Consider the following 12369-nt stretch of genomic DNA (forward strand, 5'->3'; position numbering starts at 1 on the left):
CTTCCAATCTAGAAGTGCTTACTTTGCAAGAAATTCCTGTAAGTCCCAGGAAATCCATGGAGGGTTACGGCATCTTGATTAGATTGCCCCTGACTCATGTTCGGGCAGGTTCTGATACTCCAACAGCAGAGAAGTGTGTGGATGTGATGAAACACATTTTCCACAAATCTGCTATGGAGAGCAATGCTCCATCGGATTTCCTTATCCCCATTACAGCCTGCTCACACCTATGGATGTCCAGCTATGTCATTTAGTGAGAAGGGCTTCAGAAGGCACCCAGGAAGCAAAAAGCAGACAACAGATTATCATGTGTATGTTTTCAAGGGCCATAGAGCCCCATTTTCTGCATATTTGCCCTTTCAAACCTCAAAATAAAGGCAAAGTCTCTGATTTTAACTTTTGAGAAAGACCACTTTACCAGCTTTCGGCATCCGGGTCGTGTTCTGTAGGTACTCTCCACTCTTATACAGATTCAAAACTCTCTCTAGCTGAGCAGCTGTCTCATCTATTCCCCAATGAAGTTCTCCTTTAAAAGCACAGAAAAAGAATGAGTTAGATGAGGAGCAACCTGCATAGGACAAAATGCAGTCACATTCGAAGAAAGCCCTAAGCATCAGAGCCCAACAGTGCCCTGCTCTATGGTGGCCTTGTGATGTGGACATGAAATCCCTGAGTTACTAAAAATTGGGTTTCATACCTGACATGAGCCAGGCATGTCAAAGGCTGGCTCGTCCAGCTGGGAACCCCAGGCCTGTGGGCAGAAAACACTGCAGTGAGCTTCCCACAAGGGACGAACTTTAGCCAATCCAGGGAACTCCAAAGGCTTTGCTTGTTAATTAGCTATAGCCCAGCATCATTAACTTCCCCGTTGGATGCACACAGTACAGGGTACAAAATCCCTAGAACAACGCACCGAAAACCCTGTAAATCAGATTTACAGGCACACGCAACTACTCTTGTCCCAAAGGCACTACCTTGGTAATGAGTAAAGATCTGTGGTAATGTCACTTGCCTCTGGCTTCTGAGGTGTAAAAGCCCCACTGGTACCATTGGCAATGGGGAAGTATCCTGTTTTTATCATTAAAATTCCCCTTGCCAGAGACAGGGGTTCCTCCAGATCCCGCAAGTAATTGCGTCCTCATGCAGCCCACCCCAGTGCTAAAGTGTCAGGAGGAAGTAAGTTCCTCTGTGAAGCCTAGATAAAATCTCAAAACGGGTTTCTCTGGTATACAGAGCCATTCTTGCCTTCTCTGTATGGGGGAAATTTTACCCTGGACAGAAGAACAATCTGGTTCTATTGCAGTGAACATAAAAGCAGCACCTGCCCAATCCTAAACATGATAGTCACATTAAAAAAAGGAAATATTTGGCATTACCATGTTTATTCCAATTACCTGTTGCATTGACTATCTTATCCAGTAATGGTCTCAGTGAGGATGGAGCACTGTGTGGAAGAAGATATGTAAAAAAAAACCTGCAATGGAAAAGTAACCCATATTGAAAAATTTTAAAAAAGAGTTTACAAATGTCTGGTAACTACTGAACAACATAAGGAATAAAATTCCTATTGCTTGTAAGCCACCAACCTATTCAGGAAATATAATCATATTCTATAGTCAAATAAATATAGAGCTAAGACTATTCACACAGCTGTCTGGCATACCTAGACCACGCTGTTACACACAAGGCTGCCTTGTAACTCTGTGTAAATGTTCCATTAATACAGAAATTTGCTGTGAAGCCCCCTGGATTGTGACTATTGGCAAAGCTGTCTGTACTTTAACAAAGTAAAAGGATGCCATCAACCCCAGAATTCTTGGGGGGTGTTTTTCAAACTTGGAAAGTGCATAAATCAAATTTCTGCTCATTTCAAATAACTGAATATTATTTTCTTTTCTACAGTTTTCTTAGACTTTCAAATGAATTGCCAGGAGAAAGCCACCTTCTATTGTTTTAAAGCCACTGCAATCCAGAATGTCTTCTCTGTTCTCGTAATTTATTTAAATTCAAGAGGAATTCATGTAGCTATCATTGACGGATGTATATTCTCCATTTTAACATTTTTAATTACAAAAGAAAAAACAGTATGCCCTTACCATCACTCAAAGTACACTTAATTTTCACATTGTTCCTTTAAATTCTATTACTCTGCCAATATTACTACCTATTACAAACTCAGTGTCATAGCAACCTAAGATGGAGACGGACAGTTCAGGATCTGACAATATAAACAGAACTATCAGACATAAATATTAGGTAATGAGCACAAATTAAAAAATTAAGTTACTGATAGCAAAAATTGATCATAGACTCAGGTATTATTGAGCTGACATATTCTACTTACACAATGAATATTTGTTTGAGATCGTAACTCCCTTTTTCGTCCCTTACAAAAATAGTATTTATGAATTTCCCAAGCAGGATTATCCCCAGGTAGATATTCTTAGCGATGAGTATGAAACAGCCAGTATAAATACATACAGAAATCGAAGAGGCAGCATAACATTTGTAATAAATAATTTGTCTGGTAAATTTTACCTCACTTTTTTTGCTTAGAGATTATCCATAAAGCAGAGTCCGACTGAATGTGAATTGCAAAAATTCAGTGCCTGTCTTTTACTTTGCTAAATGCTGGATGAATGGGAGTCACGGAGGTTCTCGTTTTTCTGTGGCTATACACAACTTGTTCTAATGCAAACACCCACATGTGAAATTCTGACGTGTAGAGACACTTGTGCCTGCACAACTTAATTGCAGAAACATTTATTATTCATCGATCGCAGGGCCAGTGGCATCCTTTGTGATCTGCGTAACGCAGATTGTCTGGTCCTTTTGCATTTGTTCCTACGGCCTTTTTTTTCCCTGTCTTTTTTTCTTTTTGAGAACTATCTGATCTTAAGAACCATCAATGACGGAGAATAATCTCAGCCATTGGTTAATAGTTCAAAATATTAATTCATTATCCTTACTTTTAAAACTGTCCAGTGCTTTGAAAATTGTTCCTTGTTTCAAACATTTGGAGGAAAACCCATAGAGACACATTCGTGACAGAAGGTAACCATCTGAAAGGCACGATGGGCCAGTGCTTGCATAGTGGAGTTTTTTCCAAAATGTTCTCTCCTTTAATTATTTACCTCATAAAGAAACCAGCTAGATAGGGTAATTACACTTTCAAGGCTAGTGCCTGCTATATTTTAAAATTTCAAGGGGTTTGTGCATTGTTTGACATACTACTGCTTTTGACTTCTACCGAAGAGCACCAGCAACCCTTTACTGAGGGCAATCTCTAACCCTACAGCAGCAGAGTGCAGCCGTGAAAATACGAAATTTAGTAGCCTACCCCTAACGAAGTGAGGATTTAGCTTTCCAAGACAAGTGTACAGAGTTTGTTGCTACAGCCCTAGCACGGGTGGTCGCAGCCTACTATAGCATGAATCTACTGTTGAACAAAACCTCACTCTCTCTATCGAATTAAGAAAAAGCAGGGGCTGAAAGCACCAGGGCGCTGCGCGTGTGCTGCAGACTGGTGCGCGGTTCAAAGGCAATACTAAGAACTGTAATAGAAAAAGACCACTTCCTTCAGCGAGACCAGCAACCTGCCGCAAGCCCGCCACACCGCAGACGTATCCCCACTTACAACTGAGATGGATGGGTGCCTATTAAAGGTTTCTTAGCCAGACCAGTAAAATGGTCTTAACCAAAAGCTAGCAAGCTAAGCAAGATCTTTAAGCCAAGCAAATGGAAATGGAAAATTTTGGAGGACACACTAAAAACTGCGCTGCACAACTGCAGAGGGCTGTCATGCGGTGCAGCCCATTTCAGTGTGGTCAGCTAATGCAACACACATGCTGGTGAGCACCCTGGGACCAAAGCAGAAGACTCTCTTTGGAGCAGCCTCTCCTCGCTGTGGTCTGGCAGGCAGTGAACGGCACGATGCTTGAAAGGGAAGTCTAAGAAACAAGCACACCATTATGGCATTGCTTTGAGATCCTCCATCCTCCTGTCTGGATCGGACAAGGCGGCTGCCTGCCCCAGCAGCGTCCATCAGCCGGAGCGGCGGCAGGAGCATGGCACCGAGCATCGGCCACGGGCTCCCCAGAAAGCAGCGACGTGGCTCCCCCAGCACTCCGCACAGCCCTCCAAGGGAAGCGATGGCCAACGGGGGAGAGCCAAGACCGCAAACACAAAGCCATCGCCCAGAAGGACTCCGCTATAAATTCAGGGAAGCCCTTAAAATCAAATTTGGAAGACAGATGGGACCTACGTGTCCCCCATTGCGGGCACGGCGCTGCCGCGGAGGGGGAGCAGCACCGCGAGCGAGTCCCTCAGCGTCTGCCTGTGCAGAGAAGGGGGCTGCAGGCAGAGGGGAGAGGGGCAAAAGGGAGCACCCCTGGCTTTCAAAGGTTTGGGATTATGCCCCAGTTTGTCAGCAACTGAGGGTCTCGGTGGCCCCGCGGCTGCACCAGTGCCTGTTATAACCCTACCATGGCAGGCCCTGGTGAGGCAGGGAGCATTGAGCCAGAGCGCAGCAGGATGAGAGCCCAGCGTCTCTCTGCATCTGAAGACAGCTCTTTGCTCAGCTGGTGGTGAAAAACGTGTCACGACCCCTCTTAACTCACACCAAAGAAGAGCTGCCTGAATCACCTCACCACAGAGCTAACGGGCCCCCAACTCCACAGGCACCTCTGTTTCACTCCTGTGAAAATCTCTACTTGTGTGAAGAATTCGGTGGGATTAAGCCAATGTAAAATTAGACCGAGTGGTGAATCACACTCAAAGTATGCAAAACAATTCCAAAGTTATAAATGCTATGCGTTTTCACAAATGAAACAATTATTCATGGCTTGACTTACTCTTGGGTAACGGTTCTGAGACAATACGTACTTGTTGATGTGAATAACTATAAAGGATGCTGGAGACTTTTTGCCTGCTTTCAATTCTCTTTTACCTTATCCGATCACGCACCTGTAGGCGTTGTAGAGATTCCTCTTTTCATTCATACTCTGACACCGTCCCTCAACCGAACAGGGCAGTGTGAAGTTCCTCGCAGGGAATTCCATGAAGCAGTCGCTGTTACTGGTGCAAGAGCTCTCCTCGATGCTGGCATCATCCAGATCCGTCACTTTCAGTTCCCCATCCACGATCACAAACTGCCGAGGGCGAAAATCCAGTAACGTCACAGAGCCAAGAGGAGAGTGAGCCAAATAATGCAGAAGCCGAACTAAGCTGAGACATATCTGAAATGCAAAAAACGTAGGTACCTTGCGTTATTTTCTCAGTACAAAGTATATCAATGAAACCACTTTAGCTGAAGATATATTCATAAATATATGACTTAATATAAGTGTTTTAACTTATTGTCAAAACTGAATCTTGCAACTAAGGTATTTTTTCATAGGATTAGCATAGTTGATTGTAAAACCCTTAGAGACTTGAAACAAAAATAAGCTTCTTTACCAGTGCTTTCCCACACTATTCTTGAAGCAGGGCTTATTGTTGCTATTCTTACTTTTAAGAGAAATAAAAGCATTAACTTTTAATAACACATTACGCACAGGCCTTGACCATGCAGCCTGATTCTGCTCTTTTACAAACTCCAGGTCTGGAAGTTTTGGCCAGACGACTCTGCACCCAGACCTGGAGCTCCAACTCCAGACAGTGTCTGTATTGCCTCCATACTGATTCTGGTTCCTCTCATGTTTGCCTTTTTCCAGGGGTAAAGGAAGCAAATTCCCGGAAAGAGGAACCCCACAGCTCCTCCGTAACTCTTTGTTGTGCCTCAAGGTGAGTATGTCCACCTACCTTGGTAGGTCTACCTTGGTGGACCCTCATGTGCCACTTTGAGGCTGACGCTGCACTTTTCAGTTGCAGGTTAAAAATCTGAGTAACTATTACTAGACAGCAAACTCGACGAACGTTGAACTCAGCCCCCTTACCAAAGGACTGGTTTCAATTCCCGCATTCCTTTAGAGTCCACTATGTAATATATTAATGTAAATGTAGCATTAATATGAACACAGTTAAATACTGGAATTTTTATTCTACATATTAAATTAATAACAGGTCTCATTCAGTCTAGCAAGCTTTTTATTGTTTATACATAATCTTTGTTTTCTGTTAAAATTCGCTGTTAAGGCCACGTGCATTGAAGTAGTCAAATCGAAATCACTCTCAGGGCATAAATGGTATACTCAGGGAAGCACTAAATGCACCCTTCATGAGAAAGCTGAGCATGTCTGAAGTTATCCCGCACAGACCCTTCTCCTGTGGGACATTAGGACTACCTTAACACTTCTATAATCATTTCCCTGCTTGACAAGACTAGGACATTTTTAACCTACTTACAGGATACCACAGTTCACATGGAGATGCCTGTAGGTGTAGATGAACACAGGCCTGGTTATGGGATGCCGGACTTGACCACCCTTTCCTTCCTCTGGAAGGACACAGGATTCAGTATGTGCCATCCTGCAACATGTTGTATATAAAAGGCAATCCAGCCCTAACTAACCTATAATACACATACCTTCAATTGCCAATGAACCCAGAATTTAGCTTGAATAAAAACACAGGTTGTCATCTGAAATTATTGCCTTTTTTCAAACGCCAAAAAGCCCCCGCTCCTGCACCGGGAACCTCTGTGAACAGCCCCGACAGGCTGCTGCCCCGTGTACCCACTGCCAGGCTGGGACTGCAAATGCCCCCGTGCAACAAAGCTTTAAGCACACAGATGAAGGCTTTGCTCAGTACCACAAACCTCTGCTGAGCGCAGAGGTGCCGATCTTGGGAGAAGCTAACTGCCGAGTCCTTCAACAGAAGGAAATTATTATCCGTAGGAATAAGGTCAAATATTTATGCAGCCGTTTTCGGGACTGGACCACAATCAAGTCTCACGTATCAAGAAGATGTGATTGTAATTCCTCCTTCTTCTCTGCCTTAGTTGCGTCCTAGACAAGCTAATGAGTCTGATGTTACCTAAGACTTCATTAGAGCAGTCATAGGAATATTTCAGCTATAATTCCACCTCTGTGAATCAGCTCAGCACCTTCATCTAATTCTCCTTCATCTCCCTTTGCAATTGCTCACTCGGAAAATCCACGCTGGAAGGAAACTTCCCTGTTTATTACCCATAATCTAACATATCTCTTGGTCATTTACTTTGTACGTAGTTGCCGTCACAGTCCGTTATTTGCATTCCCTAGATGAGACGAGCTGAAGACAGGTCCTGTACTTCAGGAGCCGTGACAAGTACCTCTACTGCTTATTAAGACGGTACTTCTGTCAGGAAAAGGGAGCTGAAGCCTAGCGGAGGGAACACACTTGCTCCATCTGTATTAGTAAAATAAACTCCGCCAGGGAACATTCCTGGGCACAGAAACTTAATCCCACATGCACACTTGCTAGCACGGTCTCTGGCCTGGGTTTGACAGGACCAAGACTGTTCTCCCGCAGTCCCCAGACGTGACCCAGAAGGCAGCACGGCCCAGGGACCGTTTCTGACCAGCATCCTGCGTGCAGCCACCCGGCCCTCAGAGTGCAAGAATGCGATAGTACAGACGTGGGCTGCACCTTGCTGGTTCGCCTCCAAGATCAGTCAGGCACACTTTTAGTTTTCTGGTACAGATGTAGCCATGCAAACCAAAGTGGTTTAGATGAAGACTGCTGCTGCCTTGCAACGTCTTAAGGAGTTAACCTCAGCCGACAGCACATCCCAATATACACGGAGCGAGACAGCGCTGTCTTGATCAAAGCATTGCTGCAGTCTGGCTTCATTTTGGACAAATTAAGTGTGACCTTCATGCTCCTGGTAAACTGCCAATGTGGCGGACAACCTGGCTTTGAGATCTGTGTACGTTTACTTCAATATTCCCCCAGTAAAAGACAAACAGAGCAGGAAGCAGTAGAGAACAATTCTAAACCCAACCTCTGATAAGGATCAGGAGAGAAATATAGCATCCTTCTATTGTTTAAATCCCAGTTGCAGAGCACAACGCTCAACACCAAAAATCCTGGGCCTCGAGCTTTAACAGGTAACCAATGTTTGAAGATACCGTGTAAAAATCATATAACCAGCTACAATTAGATAACATCAACAGACAAAATAGCATGATATCTTAAAACACTGCAGAAAGGGAGTGCTAAAAGTTGTTTCTAAACCAGGATGTAATCATATGCAAAGCAAATGGTTAATAAATGTGAATTGCATTGCATAGTACATAACCCCTGCTTCATCCCTGATGATATTTTGTATTCATTACTCTCTTAAAAGTCCTTTTAAAACAGTTGTTACTCACTCGAAATCTGTCTTCCCAGGAAGTCTGTAAAAGCTGAATCATCTCTAAAGGCGAGCCTAGTTCAGTGATGGTCGTCAGTGTGTCTGGGATGTCATTGCTATCTTGGTAGCAATAGCCGTAGAGCTGAAAAAAATCACAACGGGGCAATATCAGTGTAACGTATCTCAGCATGCTTTTACATTTCTCTATGGATGAGGAGCAAAGTAAGCGTTTCTTACAAGGCTCTGAGCTCCGCACATTGTCTTGGCTTGAAGTCACCCCCCAATAGCTTTTGTGTCCTCCCATTCGAGGAACACTCTCTTGGAAGTCCCAAATTAGCTAGCAGAGTCTCCTGTGGGCATCATACAGCACAAGGCCAGTGAAGTGCCCCCTGCATACCCCTCTGTACAGGCTCTTATCTCAGTGAATGTTCTATTGGGTTTGCATGGCAAGGTTTTGGTAGCGAGGGGGTTACAGGGGTGGCTTCTGTGAGAAGCCGCTAGAAGCTTCCCCCGTGACCGACAGAGCCAATGCCAGGCAGCTCCAAGTCAGACCCACCGCTGGCCAAGGCCAAGTCCATCAGCACCTCCATCACCACCACGGTGGCAGCACCTCTGGGATAACAGATTTAAGAAGGGGGGGGGAACCAAAGACCTGAGCAATTGCAGCCAGGAGAGAGGAGTGGGAATACGCAAGAGAAACAACCCTGCAGACCTCAAGATCAGTGAAGAAGGAGGAGGTGGAGGTGCTCCAGGTGCTGGAGCAGATTCCCCTGCAGCCCGTGGGGAAGACCATGGTGATGCAGGCTGTCCCCCTGCAGCCTGGGGAGGTCCACGGTGGAGCAGATCTCCACCTGCAGCCCGGGGAGGACCCCACGCCGAAGCAAGTGGGTGCCCAAAGGAGGCTGTGACCCCAGGGAAAGCCCACGCTGGACCAGGTTCCTGGCAGGACCTGTGGACCCATGGACAGAGGAGCCCACGTTGGAGCAAGTTTGCTGGCAGGACTTGTGACCCCGTGGGGACGCACGCTGGAGCAGTCTGTGCCTGAAGGACTGCACCCCATGGAAGATACCCACGCTGGAGCAGTTCGTGAAGAACTGCAGCCCATGGGAAGGACCCATGTTGGAGAAGTTCATGGAGGACTGTCTCTCATGGGAGGGCCCCCATGCTGGAGCAGGGGAAGAGTGTGAGGAGTCCTCCCCCTGAGGAGGAGGGAGTGGCAGAGACGTGTGATGAACTGACGCCAACCCCCATTCCCCGTCCCCCTGCGCCACTGGGAGGGAGAAGGTAGAGAACACCAGGAGTGGAGTTGTGCCAGGGAAGAAGAGAGGGGTGGGGAGAAGGTGTTTTAAGACTTGGGTTTATTTCTCATTACCCTACTCTGATTTGACTGGTAATAAACTAAATGAATTTCCCCAAGTCAAGTCTGTTTTGCCCGTGATGGTAACTGGTGAGTGATCTCTCCCTGTCCTTATCTTGACCCATGAGCCTTTCATTATATTTTCTCTCCCCTGTCCAATTGAGAAGGGGAGTGACACAGCGGCTTTGGTGGGCACCTGGCATCCAGCCAGGGTCAAACCACCACAACTGTTTAAGAAAAAAATATCATAATTTAAAATATCAATGAATGCAGAAACAGAATTCTATCTGAGGAAAATTAGTTTAGCCTATGCAGTATCTGGCTAAATAAGACTGATTTTCTGCTTAAAAGACATCACAAAGTAGCTTTTAATGACAGTTCCCATAGGATTACTTTTTGTGCATTGAGTGGCAATGTGTATTTCAATGACATGGTAGCTTGAAAAGCAATTGAAATGCCAAAATTTATCTTTTGCCAGCCAGAAATTGCTTCTTGCTATACTTGATGGACTTTTGTGTGCAGTACTGTTCAAGAAGGGCAAATACTCCAAAAAATTATCTGCCAGTAGCTTCATCAATTTAAAAGCATTTAAATGGCAATTTTGATCTATGCTCCAGCTCTTTCTTGTATTTGCTTTCCAAGGACATTTGAATGATTAATTTTCACTTGCATAAATAATTGTACGAGAAGAATATTTAAAGACTGTGGAGAAGAGATGTCTTGCTTTATATGGAGTGGGACAACATCTGACAGGGCTGGGGGACGGGCTTTTACAAACTCCCTGCCAAGCCCTGGCAGAGAGGCAGTTAAATGAGAAATCCTGATAAGGATCTGATTGCAACTTTTCAGCCCGAACAGCATGCACATGAAATAAAATTAAATGTAATCTCTGCCCCCAGTCAAATAAACCATAGAGTAAAAGGGTCTGTGTGAAAACGCAGAGTTAAAAAATGTCCTGCTGCTATTCCTCTACTGCCTTGCCCTGAATTAAATTTTCAAACCTCTTTTAGTTTTAAAAAGCTCAGGGAAGATGACGGAGGTCTCCTCTGAGCTGAGGGGACTCAGATATGGCCCTGCAGAAGAAGGCAGGCTCATGCAGACAGGAACGAGGTCCAACCCTAATTCACCAGGAAAGCAGAGAGCCTGCCCAGAGAGCCATCGCTGGAGGGAGCAGGGTGAGGCTGAACACAACCACTGCAAGCAGATTTGAGTATCAAGCACATTCTTACGGCTTGTGACCCTCCCAGCCAGAAAAGCAAAGACCAGGCTAAAGTCAGCAAATACGGAATTTGTTATGAACCGTTCTGCTAGCTCTGACTATAGCTGTCTACACTTAAAGGAAAAAGGGGTGCCGAAAAATGTAAAAGAAGCAAATGTTTTTCTTTTTGGTGTAAAAATGGCGCTGTATTTCTAAACAGCTGCTTAAGCATGGATGTTAACCTAAACAGAAAAAGAGCTAGAAGATTTTATTTTAAAACATGCCGAAAAGACTTTGGCAACCAACAGAGAATTTGTGATAGATGCCGATATGAACGTTTGAAATAGGAAAAAGGACCTTTCTCTTTCCTGCCACAACCATGACAAAGATTGCAACAGCAATTATTTCTTAATCTAGAGCCATTCAGACCAGACTTGGGTTTGTTCCTTATCATCTGTGACAACATTTTTGTGCAGCTTATTGACGGGAGTTAAATCTTCGTGTGCTGCAAACTGTCTTAGAGGATTGCATCAGCTCAATTCTGTTCAAGCCTTCTGAACTAAGAAAAAATGAAATTAAATGAAAATATTGAATACAATATATATCTCTTCTCAGAGACAAGCTGGATTTGGCAGTTCTTACTAGGTATTTCACGTCTCTCTTGGGTAGGGGCAGACTAAGGAGGCAAAGGAGGAAGCTCAGTAGGTTTGAAAACCCTCGCTTCTGAGTGTCAAAATCTAACATCTGCCTTTGTATCATCTGCAGAGTTCAGCTCTTGTCTTTAGCACAGTAGCACTGTCCGGTGGGGAAAAAGCCATAAGGGAAACGAGCAAGCAAGCCAGACTGGGAAAGGACACACAGTCTAGCAATAACTGTTGGTTCACAGTAACACTGCACACAAAAAAGATATCGGTCTTCATTAGACATTCTCAATGTTTGTGAAAACCATTCCAGTAATAGAAATACAGAAGACGAATGACAATTATACATACCTTTGATTACAAAAACACAATACATACATATCTGTACACACAAAATATTGATAAATTAGACTATTTATGTCCATATGAACACTTAAGTAGAAATTAATTACAGTATCTATTTGTGCCTGTTTTATCTCAATCCATGAATGCCAACAGTAATAATAATGATTTAGACTTGTTCTCAGAGAGCTGAAACTTTGCTCCTAAGTAATTCTTTCATTTTAGTATCCGATTTGTACCTTGACAAAAGTCTTCACTGCCCAAGTAGTTGAATATTTAGTGTATATTTTACTATATTAATACCCATGTAATCATTTCAGTCATTGTGGAAGCTTAAATGACCCGATCCAGTTTTGGTCTCATATTAAATTGCTCTTTATTCTCATAAGAAAATTTTCTTGCATGAGTACTGCTGACCTTAATCAATCTCACAAGCTGAAAAACACAGTACGGTCCAAGTTAGTGTAGGTCTAACTCAAAAAAGATATAATCCAACCTGAGCTCTTTATTGTTTTTACTTAAGTGAAACCTCTCCAGATGCAGTGTTATTACATAA

General features: G+C 44.0%; 1 protein-coding gene across 1 annotated transcript in view; it reads right to left on the reverse strand.

The window, feature by feature from the left end:
• The window catches only part of PKDCC (protein kinase domain containing, cytoplasmic), a 38569-nt gene that overhangs the window by 13901 nt on the left and 12299 nt on the right, over nucleotides 1-12369 (reverse strand). The window contains exons 2-5 of the mRNA XM_049833901.1: nucleotides 8295-8417; nucleotides 4966-5237; nucleotides 1395-1474; nucleotides 419-526 (exon numbers count right to left, since the gene is read on the reverse strand). Coding sequence (XP_049689858.1) covers nucleotides 419-526; nucleotides 1395-1474; nucleotides 4966-5237; nucleotides 8295-8417 — 583 coding nt within the window. The remainder of the gene's footprint in view (nucleotides 1-418; nucleotides 527-1394; nucleotides 1475-4965; nucleotides 5238-8294; nucleotides 8418-12369) is intronic.

The sequence above is a fragment of the Accipiter gentilis genome, chromosome 30 (assembly GCF_929443795.1).
Source record: "Accipiter gentilis chromosome 30, bAccGen1.1, whole genome shotgun sequence".
In the NCBI taxonomy this organism is placed as follows: Eukaryota; Metazoa; Chordata; class Aves; order Accipitriformes; family Accipitridae; genus Astur; species Astur gentilis.